The sequence below is a fragment of the Zootermopsis nevadensis genome, unplaced genomic scaffold (assembly GCF_977971745.1).
Source record: "Zootermopsis nevadensis isolate Lab colony 2312 unplaced genomic scaffold, Znev_1.0 Znev_ptg000006l, whole genome shotgun sequence".
Classification (NCBI taxonomy): domain Eukaryota; kingdom Metazoa; phylum Arthropoda; class Insecta; order Blattodea; family Termopsidae; genus Zootermopsis; species Zootermopsis nevadensis.
In genome coordinates, this window is record NW_028259138.1 from 11733175 (window position 1) to 11745606 (window position 12432).

At 35.0% G+C, this 12432-nt stretch overlaps 1 protein-coding gene across 8 annotated transcripts in view; it reads left to right on the top strand.

The window, feature by feature from the left end:
* The window catches only part of LOC110830988 (uncharacterized), a 53619-nt gene that overhangs the window by 14211 nt on the left and 26976 nt on the right, over positions 1–12432 (top strand). For all 8 annotated transcript variants that reach the window (XM_087343692.1, XM_022066470.2, XM_087343691.1 and 5 more), the window contains exons 13-18: positions 234–394; positions 1663–1708; positions 3649–3737; positions 4119–4191; positions 6334–6440; positions 7255–7373. In XM_087343692.1, the coding sequence (XP_087199818.1) occupies positions 234–394; positions 1663–1708; positions 3649–3737; positions 4119–4191; positions 6334–6440; positions 7255–7373 (595 nt within the window). The remainder of the gene's footprint in view (positions 1–233; positions 395–1662; positions 1709–3648; positions 3738–4118; positions 4192–6333; positions 6441–7254; positions 7374–12432) is intronic.

Consider the following 12432-nt stretch of genomic DNA (forward strand, 5'->3'; position numbering starts at 1 on the left):
ACTTCATGTTTTCTAAATGGAATTTAAGTTTCTCACAGCAGTGTGCTCCAAATTTTATATGTTTAAGTAATCTGTTTATGTAATATTTTTCATCATTATTTTATCATTATTGTGTGTATTAACAGTGTTTGCCTGTTTTTGATTTCTTGCTGTTGGCAAACACTTTAATAAATTAATTGAATTTTATGTTACTAAATTACATGTCTTCAAAGTTTTGTTTTTATGTTTTTAAGGATTTTATAGGCAGATGTTGCCCGACGACAGATTGCGTCACCCAAGGAAATAAACGTTCAGTAATAACAAAAATAGAGATCGTGGGTGATGACACAACCATCAAGACTTCCATTGAAGCTCCAAAGACAGAAACAGCTATTAAAGATTTGAAGAAAATGAAGTAAGACAATTACCAATCTGTTGCTATCTCTGTCCTTACTTTTTCTCTGATTTCTTTTGTGTGTCTTCTGTTACTTGTTTCCACAGTGACCATTATCTATATTTTTAAACTCTCAAAGGCATCTTACTGTCATTTATATGTAGCACATGTCCAAGCCACTGAATCCCTTTTCTTAAAGTATCTCAACATATATAACTGGGATTTTCTTCCTCTTGATAAGAAGTGCATACAAAATTTTAGTAAAAATTTTGGTGGGAAGGGACTACTTAGAGACATAGGATTTGCTGGTAATGGTGTAGACTGGATTTGAGTGATTCAAGATAAAATCCAGCATCAGAATGCTGTAGGTATGGTAATGAAGCATTCAGTCTCTTAAATTTTGGGAATTCTTAGACTAACTGAGAAACTGTCAACTTCTCAACAACAATTTTGCTATATGGAGTTGGTGCCTACATTCATTTATTGAGTAGTGTTTTAATTTTGGATTTTGTCCTTGTCATTTGTTAATACTTCTAAGCAACTTGTCCTCTGCTGCTTGTGAAGAGAAATTTGCTGCGGAGTATGTCATAAAATGTTTTACAAACCTCATCATATCAAAGTACGTTTCATTGAAGTTACATGAGATGTATGATTTATACCTCTTTGCACTGGATACTTTGTTACCAAACTTTCTTCATATCAGAAAGCATAGAATAATTCTCCCCCAAACTAGACTTCACCACTTGGCTCATTGTAATTTGGTGCTCCATCTTTGTGTAACGCTGCACTTTAAAACATTACATCTCTCTACTCCAGCCACCTCTTAAAGGGTTGTAAGTTTGAGAAAAAGTGGCCAAGTTTTACAACATTCTGTAATCAGTCATGGATATTTCAGGCCCCTGTTTCCTGTGAATTGATATTCTTAAAGTATTCTTGCTATATGGGAATTTCCCATCCTTCCATTGTGTTGGAACCACCTTACAGTAGGGTCACAATTGTCCAACATTTGGTTGTCTGACATGCTGCGAGTCATAGTAAGGGATTCGTTTCTGTTGAGACTGCACTTGCATACACTGAACAACAAAGGGATGCGAAGGGTACAGACGTGCTGCTTTTCAGGTGTTGCCTTGACCTTGCTGGCTCAGAAGCAAATAACCATTACATATTTTTTAAGAATTGTGTAATTTTGTGTGACATCCTACATTGTAAATTAGGTAATTGAAATTCATCATCTGTTCAGATTTCCTTTTATTATTGGTGTTTATTAATTTGCTTGATCTTACTTTCAGGAAGAAGAAGGGTGAAAAGAGTGCTGAAATTACTGTTCAGGACAAGGTAATGTTTATGACATGTTTGTATACATAAGAAATTATTTAATATTAACTTTTTCGAATCAATTTGATTATTTTTACGGCAGGTTTATTGTGACATATAATATGTTAGGCAACTAGTTTTGTCACACTGTTGTCAACACTCTTAATATAATGAATAAACTATATGCTATTCTCTCCAAGAGTTGTGCATGAGTTACATCTAACAGTGTACAATTATGGTTTCTTGTCCCATTGTTGAATCTTATACATTAGTTACATTTATACCGTTAGAATCTCATGATGTTGAAAATCAAATGACCCCTGTATGTTAGTAGCATTCTTTATTTCAAATATATTTAATTTCTGTACCCTGGTATTTTGGTATATTTTGTTCTGCTATTTTTTTTTATTATTAGAATTACCACTTCAGGTCTTTGTTTAAATTTTGTTAACTTTTTTGTTGTTTAAATGTGTTTCTGCTGTCATATTTTTCTGCTTCCCATAGAATGATGTATAATGGGCATGAACTTCATTTTAGTGTGAAGAAGGAGCTGGGATAGTTCAGTCATTATATTGACCAAGCTGTGGGTTTAATTCTTGAAGGCAGGATTTTTTCTTTTACACAATATCAATGACAAGTGCTGGTACCCACTCAGCTTTCTATCCATCAGGTACTGGGGTTCTTTCTGCAGGGACAAAGCACTCACTGCATTAAGCTAACAGCTCTCTTCCACTTGGTGTTGAGGTTAAGAATCCGTGGAGCTATACTGCCGTGTGTCCACATATCTCCATGGCATTGTGCTTTGAAATATCAGAGAAAACTTTATTTTACCTGTGAGAAGAAGGAAAGTAAGAAAGCAGAAATGTATTGACAAACAATTAGCATGTTGTATATGGGTCATGGTGATCACTGCAGTTTTCTCTCCCATGTTAGCGTACTGGTAGGATGAATGCATTTGCGTAGTCTAATGCATGCCATTTCACTTTTCTGTGCTGTAACTATTTGGTGTCAGCTAAAACTTTGTTAGAGATGACTAGCTGACAGATACTATGAAAAGAGACTGGGCTGATTAGTCTATTAAAATAAAGTGTAAGGAATTCCTTCATGAAACAACAAGAGGTGGATATTGGAAGAGGAGAATGAAGGCCAGTATTTCCATCGAAGGCCAGCTTCGTTATTACTAGTCTACACAAAGATATCCTAAGAAACATTCACTAGAAGCTTAAAACAGAAAAATTGTTGCTGGTGGCAAAGGACAGAAGAACATGAGATGTAAAGTTTGTGGTAACTTACGCACAAAATAAAGTGTGTTATAAAATAAGAGTGGCACATTGTATTCCACTTGGCTTTCAGTGTTGGATAAATACAGCTGAGACAAATGTCTGGAAACATAGGAAGGATAGGAAATGTTTATTATAAAAACATGTTGCGAGTAATGTTACAAGATGTGCTCTGTGGAGAAAAGAACTTCTATGTTTCCAGAGTTTGGTTTACTTTGTGTTTTCTTTATAATACAGCACTTTATAAATTTTTTGTTTCTCATATGTAGCACCGAAGAAATAGTGCTATACAAATAAAGAAGAGATTTTGATGAAAATGCAATTATTGTAGTCCTAATTATATGTGTGTGTTACTATTTTAATTATACCTGCAAGAGGGTATGAGAAGTAGTAGTGGGACCCACACAATCTTTAGTTTAATTTGTATCTTTAACACCATCAGAATTCAGGATGTGTCCCAATCAGTTATTTATGATGATGTTTTTATTTGTTTATTGGTATTTGGAACTACAGAAATTTTCTTGCAAAGCTATGGCCTGTAGTCACTTCATTACAGTCCCATGCAGCTTCTGTGCACAAATAATTGGACATCTCTGGTCTGAGGGCTGTACCTAGTTACATAAATGGGACTTAGTTTTAGGTTAGAGTGACAGCTAATGAGTTACTGTACTTTCTTTTCAGGCAAAAATTAAACGTCCTCAAAAAATAAAGAAAATTATTTCTTATACAATACAAGTAGCATCACAAGAAACGCAGGCGGCCAACTCAGCGTAAGTAAAATTTGGCTCTTCTACTAATTAAAATTTATTTCCATTTAACATTCAAACAGATATCAGAATTTGGTAAATGCTGAATTTGCTAGAAGAGAAATTGTAATTTTCAATAGTCACCTTCTCCCATGTTATATTTTTCTGGGAGATGCATGCAGAGTTATTATGTTGGGTTGTTCCAGTGTCTAGAAAACATACCAAGTTTGATTATTAAATTTATACTTCATATACATACTGAAATTATAGCCATTAGTCTGAAATATCATTTGTTTATATTATTATAATGTAGATCAGACAGGAATTAATAAAATATACTGCGCTATATTGAAAGGTACATTATATGGTGATGCCTTTTAATGAAATATCATTTTTACATTTTAGGGAGGAGTTGGCAACCCAACTCGAGAACCTCCAGCTTTTAAGAGATTCTAATTTTGGATGTACAGATAATAATGTATGTATACACTACTGTTACTATAGATAATGTTTTGATAGTTTCCTTTTCATGAAAAAATACAAGGTCACCTAATATTTTCAAGTGAATGAAATGTTTAAACAGTGTATTCCAGATTTTGAAGAAAAAAATTAACATGTCACATCTCAAAACCCATCCATAGAGTATCATTGTAATATGAAATTATTTCAGAAGCAGTAATTATTATATTTTTATCAGCTGTTACATCTGTACCCATGCACAGTTTACCAATTTTTATATTTTTTGAAGCTGCTTATGGAATCCATTCTGTAATGACACATCTGTTAGACTTGAATCCATCGTACACAAGTCTTTCCTAAAGAGAAAGTTGTTTAGAAACAGAAATATTCCTCCCCTTGAAGTTTGTAACATTAGACTTGTCACTTATTGTTGTTAAGATAGTGAAATAAGTCCTTTCAAAAGTATGAACTTAGCAGCCAAGTTTTGAGGTCCTTTCAGAAGTGTCAAATTAGTAACCAGGTTCTGAGGTTCAAGAGAGATGTCAAATTCTTCTTCATAGCAGAAACCCTTCTACATCTATGCACAGCATATTCACTACCTTTATGGGGTTTTTTTTAGTGGGGCCAACATTATAGTAGACTATCAGGACTAGAACATGTGAACATAATAGTGTGAACTTTAAGAGTATGTTTTCAGGAAAAATGTAAACCACGCTTTACTTGTTTGTTTTTTTACCCCCTGCATTCTGTACATTTTTTCTTAGTTTGCTTTTGATGTAAACTTAACAGGCTGGTTACATTTCCTCCACATCCAAGACTAATCTTACGTCCCTCCGGTAGGCACTTGATGATGTCTACTTGTCATTTGCATGACTTGAAGTAATTTCTAGTCAGAAATACCCCGTAAACATGGGCCAGATTTTTAGCAGTAACAGAGTATAGGTATTTGAAAGTAAATAGTAATTTGCACATAACTAGGCTTACAGTGTACAGTTCAGTTTATAGCAGATCTTTGGTGGCCACCTTTAGCTTCGAGTTAGTAACTCTTTTCTAGAACTTAAGGACATTTCAGTCAATTGTGCATCTTGCAGCAAGCAATTTGACAGTTAATTTGTTTAAAGTTTTTGTTTATGCACCGTGGTTTTCACATATCCACACAGATGGAAATGTAGTGTGTTGGGGAATGGTGACCTTGTTAGACAAGTCTGCAGACCTCTACAGCCAATCCAGTAATGAGGATATCGATGTTAAGATACTGCAGCACTTGTTGACTCAAATGTATAGACACCCTGTCATGCTGTAGGTACATGTATAAGTATAATTGTGTTACCAGAGAAACATATAAAGCAGGGATATTCATTATGAAAAGAAATGGCCATAAGTGTCATATGTAAGTGAAATAATTAAGTAGGCTGATTGCCAGTGACACCAGACTGCACAGTTAGATAAAAAGATGGATGTTACTTTGTAGCGTTTCTTAATAGTTTGCATCTGACTATAATATGGGAGTTACAGGCATTATTGGCTTCATGGGTAAACTGAGCCGCTTTAGATAAAATGTTCCGTTTTCAACTGTAGATGTGCATTAAACCAGTGGTAAAATCCCCAGGTTGAAGATACTGAATTTGCTTGTGGTACAAATGCAGACCTTCAATACCTTTCAGGGTTTTGTTAGTGGAACACAGGTGCCTGGAAATGTTTTGAGTACTTCAGGTTGGACTTTGTTGTGTTCAGGGCTTTGAACTGCTCAAAATAAGTTTTTAGTTCAGGTTTGATTCATGGAGTAATCTCTCATTCCAATTCAGCTGTCAAGAGCTGCAAAAGATTTAGTCAAATTCAGACTGGTTCGACAAAATTGATTGAGCAACAGAGAACAGAGGGAAGTGTTGATGCAAGTGTAATAAGAGAATCTGAGTCTTGAACCATGCCTTTTTGAGACTGAAAACAACATTTTAATACACTGCATAAGTACAAGCTGCCTCTTGTGTACAAAAACTGAAGGCTGTGACTGTTTACATAACATGTTGTGAAATTCAAATACCCCTATTTCATAACTCTTGAGAATCTGGCTATTTTTTGTAGGACATTTAAGTCATGAGTAAGCTCTTGAAGTATTAGCATAAAGTTGTGAAAAATTCTGTGTGTAATTTTTCTTTCCCAGTGGAATCTGAAAGAAAATTCTTACGACAGTGAAAATATACAACACTTGGATCATTTTTTGAGCCCAGAGGAGGAACCTCTTCAACCAAAAAAAGAGTTTGTTTTCTCGTAAGTAGGACTTTCTCTCTGAATTGTAGTTTTAACACTGTTAGTTTTTAATTCACTACTGATCCTATGAAGACAGGCTGTTACCACTAATTTTGTTTGATTATTCCATGAAAATATAATTATTTTTTAGTGTGTTTTTATGTTATAATTATCCATTCTCAGCTATTTTTAGTTATACATACGTGGTTTGGAAGTGTGTATATCATCAGTGCTTTGCTGTTGTACTGTGACCACTCATCACTCTCACAATGTGTGTCCATCCACTCCCACATCTCATAAGAAAATTTGCACAATCAGAATTCATCTACAATCACAAAGCTTTGGCTGATGTTCAGATTCACAACACAATTGAAGTTCACTGCTTTTGTACTTTGTGTGTAAGAAAGTAGTGATGTTTAAAGAAGAAACAAGTTTTGAATTTTGGCATCAATTTTTAATCTCTGAAAGTCACAATCACTAACTGTCGCACCTTTGCTGCACATGGATGAACAATTGATCATCTTAGTTGATGCTGTGTGAGTTGGCTAGATGCTGCCCCCCCCCCCCCCCCCCCCGAGGTTTATAGCCACTTTTTGCGAAAAGTTGGATCGATAACGATATAAGGCAATGTAACATGTAAAGTAGGAGTGATTTACATACATTTTCTCTTACTTAAAAATTGCAATGGTAGTCATGTTTCACCATCTGAGCAATAACTAAATGAAATTTTGTGTTCAGCGCTCTACTTATTTTTCATGAACTGAAGATATTTCTATTGTTTTTATGGAAATAAAAGATTTGTTATTTAATGCCATTGTGTTGTTCTATTCCTCAGGTATTTCTATGAATTATTGCGAAATGAAGGGCCACAAAAGATTAAAGTGATTGAACAGAAGTGGCAGAATGAAAGTGGTGAATTTGAAGGAATAAATGATATTGTGACGTCACATGCTAGTAAGTTAAAGTATTTTCGAAATTATTAAAAGAAGTGTTATTTATATGTTATTAATTTACTGAATCCCATACGGTGTAAACATTTTTTGAGGTTTTGTTTGGCACAGTTGTTATTACCTCAAAGTGAACACAGGTTAGCATTTTGCACAAGGGTTTATTACATACAATTCATAACTTTCAAATTTGTTATCCTCTTGTTGGAGTTGATTTCTTATTCTCTTTGTTCAGTACGATGTTTACAGAATGAACATATATATATAAATGGCTGATAATTTCTCTCTCCATATATTGTCTTCATCAGTAATTGATTTTGAAAAAAAAATTAATATGAACATACGCCATATGAAGCCACCTAAAGTTGTATTTTTAATGTTTTATAATATTAATGGCAACATGACAGATGGACAACTTGTGAGGTGGGATTGACACTAGTTCCACTTAATATAGGGTCTTGAAATGATGGATGGTTATAGATATTTAAGATATGTGCAACTTTGTAAAGGTAAGTATTTTGTAGAATTTAAACATAAAAGTGTGACAGCGGCATAATATCTGTATGTACCTTTTTGTTTCCAGCAGTAACTATTGAAACACTGGAGGTACGCTTTCTTAACCTTGCTTCATCTCAGCATTTAATCTTACTACTTTTATTGCAGTTTTGTACCTAATATGAGTTCCTTCTGTGCTTTGTTCTCTCAAATCCCTCAGTTTAGCTAACAGACTGGTGTGGTTGCCAGTGGATACTCCAAGCTTCTCTTGTTTCTTCAACAGCTGCATTGTATCCAAAACTGTATTCTGTGACTGCTGTCAGACTGCAATTTTGATTCTTCATTTACAAACCGGTACTCTTAGGGCACTTTCTCCATATCATAATGTGAAGAAACTCCCTGGTATTGTTAGACATCTTTCCAGTAAGCCATCTGAAACAATTCTTTGGAACACATGAATCATCAAAGCTCTCGCACCTTGTGACAGTGCAGTATTTTCTTATTTATTAGTTTTTCCTCAAGTCAGGTGTTCAGATGATTTTGCTCCTAGTTTTATATCAAACTAAACAACATTCATTGCTGTTCAAAGAGCTGACCCAACTCTTTTCTGTACATGGTTCATGCACTTTGTTAGCATATCAGCACCGTAAACCTTATTTTCTTGCAGTTGTTTGAGAATAGGGTGTTGAGGAGGATAAATGGGTGTAGGAGAGAAGAGGATGGGGTATGGAGAAAGCTGCATAGTGATGAGCTTAACAATTTGTTCTCCTCCCCCAATATTGTCAGGGTGATTAAGTCGAGAAGAATGAGATGGGCTGGGCATGTAGCGCGCATGGATGGGGGCAAGAGGTGTGCACCGGGTATTGGTTGGGAAGCCTGAGGGGAAGAGACCACTGGGTAGACCTAGACATAGATGGGAGGATAATCTCAGGTGGGATCTATGGGATGTAGGAGTTGAAGGAGACTGGATTTTGTTGGCCCAGGACAGGGTTCGGTGGAGGGCTTTGGTTAGTTTGGTGATGAACCTTCAGGTTTCATAAGCCATCTAGTTATTTATAATGGATCTGAGGACAGAAGTGAGCTACAAAGTTGTGCTGCTGTCAATAGAAGTTTAAATATTCCATGTGTCTGAAGCATGTTTATGTTCCGATGTAACTAAATTAAAATATAACATGAAAAGACTGTCTGTAGATGAAAAAAAAGAAAAAAGATTAATAAGAAGACCCAATACCCAGAGAATGTGTGAAAATATATAGTCCAAATGATGGGGGAAAATGTTTGGCATCAAGAATAATTTCCAGACATTTTACTTTATGATTTATACAAGCTCCATTAAGCTTTTTGTTATTTTTTGTAGTAAAAGAAATATCTGTGCTTTTACCCACAATAATATAAATGCATATTGCAAAGAATACATGAGGATGATATATGTATTCTGGTATGGAATACGCATTCTGAGTTTGGAAAGTGTATTCTGTGAGTATGTGTTACATGTTCTTTTGTTACAATAAGTCATCTCATATTAACTCCATGGAGCAGAGTCCTCCAGAAGCTAATTGCACGCTCAGCTAGCTAAGGAATTACCTACATTTTATGGAACCTTAAGGTTTATTACAATGTTGCAAGATCCTGTCAGTGGTTTCTATCATGAACCACATGCATCCAATCCATACTCCCAGACCCCATTCCTCTAATATTCTTCCATCTTTGCATAGGCCTTCTTAGTAGTCTTCTCCTGTCTGGCTGTTTCAACCAACATTTTGTACATATTTCTCATCTCCCTCATACATGTCACATGCTGCATCCATCTTATCCTCCCTGCTTTGAACACCCTAACAGTAGTTGATGAAGAGTACAAACTATGGAATTACACATTCTACAGCCTACCATCGTTTCTAAGCACCCTGTTCTCGAACACCCTGAAACTGTGGTCTGCTCTTAATGTGAGAGACCAGGTTTTACACCCATACAGAGCAAGCAAAATTATAATTCATCCCTCATTGTTATTGACGCTGTTGTTGAATTACTAATTTCAATTCTTTTTGAGTTTCTCAACCATCATTATGCTTTCTCAAAAGACCGCTATGTTTTGGGAGATGGCTCCTCCCACATCCTCAGGTGAACCTGCACAGTTGATCCCAGTAGAAGAAGCTAATCTTGATCTTGGACATTGAGAAATGGGCTTGCTAGCCTATATATTCCAGCAGCACAAAGATCTGTCTGTGTTTAATGTAAATATTAAAATTATATAGGCCTTTCAACCAAAGTGAAGGACTGATAAGGTATAAGATTAAATATAGTTGCCTCAAAACAGGGTAGTCAAGACTGTAAGAAATTAAATTGTGCTCATATATTATAAACTGGGATAATACCTAGAAGTCAATGCTATCATTGGCATATGTATCCAAATTGACACTGAAAATTACATGTGGATAACTTCATCCCACTTTGTGCAATGACCCTCCACATATGTATGTTTTTCTAATTTTGGCTTCTCAAATAGCCCTTGTTTTAACATTTGTTTGTGTTCCTTGGTACAGCTTCCAATAGTCAGCCTCTCTTTTCTATATAACTTCGTCCACATTCACAGGTAATGTAAATACGGAGTTTAATCTGTTGTGTCTTTATACCTGGTTTGGTTCTTACAAATGTGTTATGCAGGGTATGTTTTGTTTTGAAAACAGTCTTAATATTATATTTATTCCCAATGCATTTAAACTTCTCTGAGTTACCTTTAACATAGGGGATAATTACTGTACCTACTGGGTTTTGTTGGGTTTTTCAGTAATTCTTTTTAAATGTATTTATTGTAATATCAACAAAGTGTTTGGGGTAGCTGTGTAGCCATAGGTCACGTTTTGCATTTTGTACACAGGTTGTGTATCCCATCCAACAGGTGGTTAGAAATGAAAATGAAGATATTGTTCTGTATGGATGGATTTTCTGTGAACTGTGAAGATCAGTGATGGTTCTCTTCTTGTTATAAAGATGCATAAAAATGGAATAGTATTATTGAGTTCATTCTCCATAATATAGCTTCTAAGATTGTTTGAGGTGGTCAAGAAATTCCTGTAACTTATCAGGGATATATGGCCAAATCACAAAAGTGTCATCTGCCACATCTTTGTTTTAAGCAGCGTTGTGGCTAATGTCAGAATTTCAAAATTTCCTGTAACGATGTTTCCACTTGAGAAAGAGGCCTTCCCATGGACATCCCATATCCTTTTGTTTGTAAAACCTGTCATCAGGGTGAAAATATGTAGTTCTCATACACATTTCCAGTATTTTCATAATAACTCATTTTGAGATTAAATTGTATTTTTTCTTGGTCTGTATCCACTTTAGTTTTTATAATCTGCAGAGTTTCTTCAACTGGCTCATTGGTAAACAAACTTAAAATGTCAAAATTAACTGAAATATCATGATCTTGAAGTTCTGTTGATTAGAGTAGTTGGATGAAGAGGTTCGAGTTTTTTCACAGATGGTTTGGAATTTCCTGCTAGTGGATTTAATGTGGTCTGGATAAATGCAGCTAGGGTGTAACATGGTGATTCATTTAAACTTAATGTTGGTCTCAGTGTTACCACGGTTTTGTGGATTTTTGGAAGCTCATATAAATGTGGTTTACTGTGATATGGTAGTTAATTGCCTCTCTGTTTTTAATGAGAAAATTAAGTATGCTTAGACAAAAGTGTTTGTATTTTCCTGTCTTTTTGCCATGGGGTCAGTAGGTAATATTTCATAAGCTCCTTCTAATGGGTCTGACTGTGTAGGTTCACTTGAGGATGGGAGAAGAGCCGTCTCCCAAAACATAGTGGTTATTTGAGGAAGCATAATAACAATTGAAGAAGTCCAGAAAATTGAAATGGGTAAAATTATAGTTTGAATATTTTAATCTTTGTGTTTTTAGACTGCTTATGGAAAGAGAAAAGATTCTGAAGTGCATGGTAGCAAGCTTTCTCGTAATTTAATCTACTCTTATTTCCTCATGAATGCAATTCTGATATGATGATGTTATTCTCAAATATTTGAACTTGGTCACATTTTCAAAGGATTTATTATATACATTTATAGGATGATTTTGCCCTGTAGTTTGGTGATTAGACATGAATAGGTACTTAGTTTTCTTTTAATTTACGCGTGGACTGACTTGGTTACTAGCATGTAATAATACAGCTTTTGTGTCTTTGTTTATAATGTTTATGTTTCCATCCAGTAAATTAACATTATCAGCGTAGACTGGAAGCTGATGTGTCCATTTAATTTCCAACTCCTCTTCGTTTTCTTTGGACCTTTCTGATGGTGTGTTCTTAAAGCAAAGTTGTGAATACCATTCTGAATAGGAAATGCATCAGAGAAATGTTACCTGTATGGACTATACTATAGTGTAATATAAATTAAGCATTTTAATTAGCCAAGCTAGTATCAAGCAAAACTGGCATAAAATATTATCATAAGATGTGTTGGATTCTGATATTTTCTGTACAAGTAGTAGCATATTGCTGGCAGCTTGTTGTCCCCTCCACTCCGTGCTCAAGTAGTTTCTTGTAAAAACATACCATTCACACACA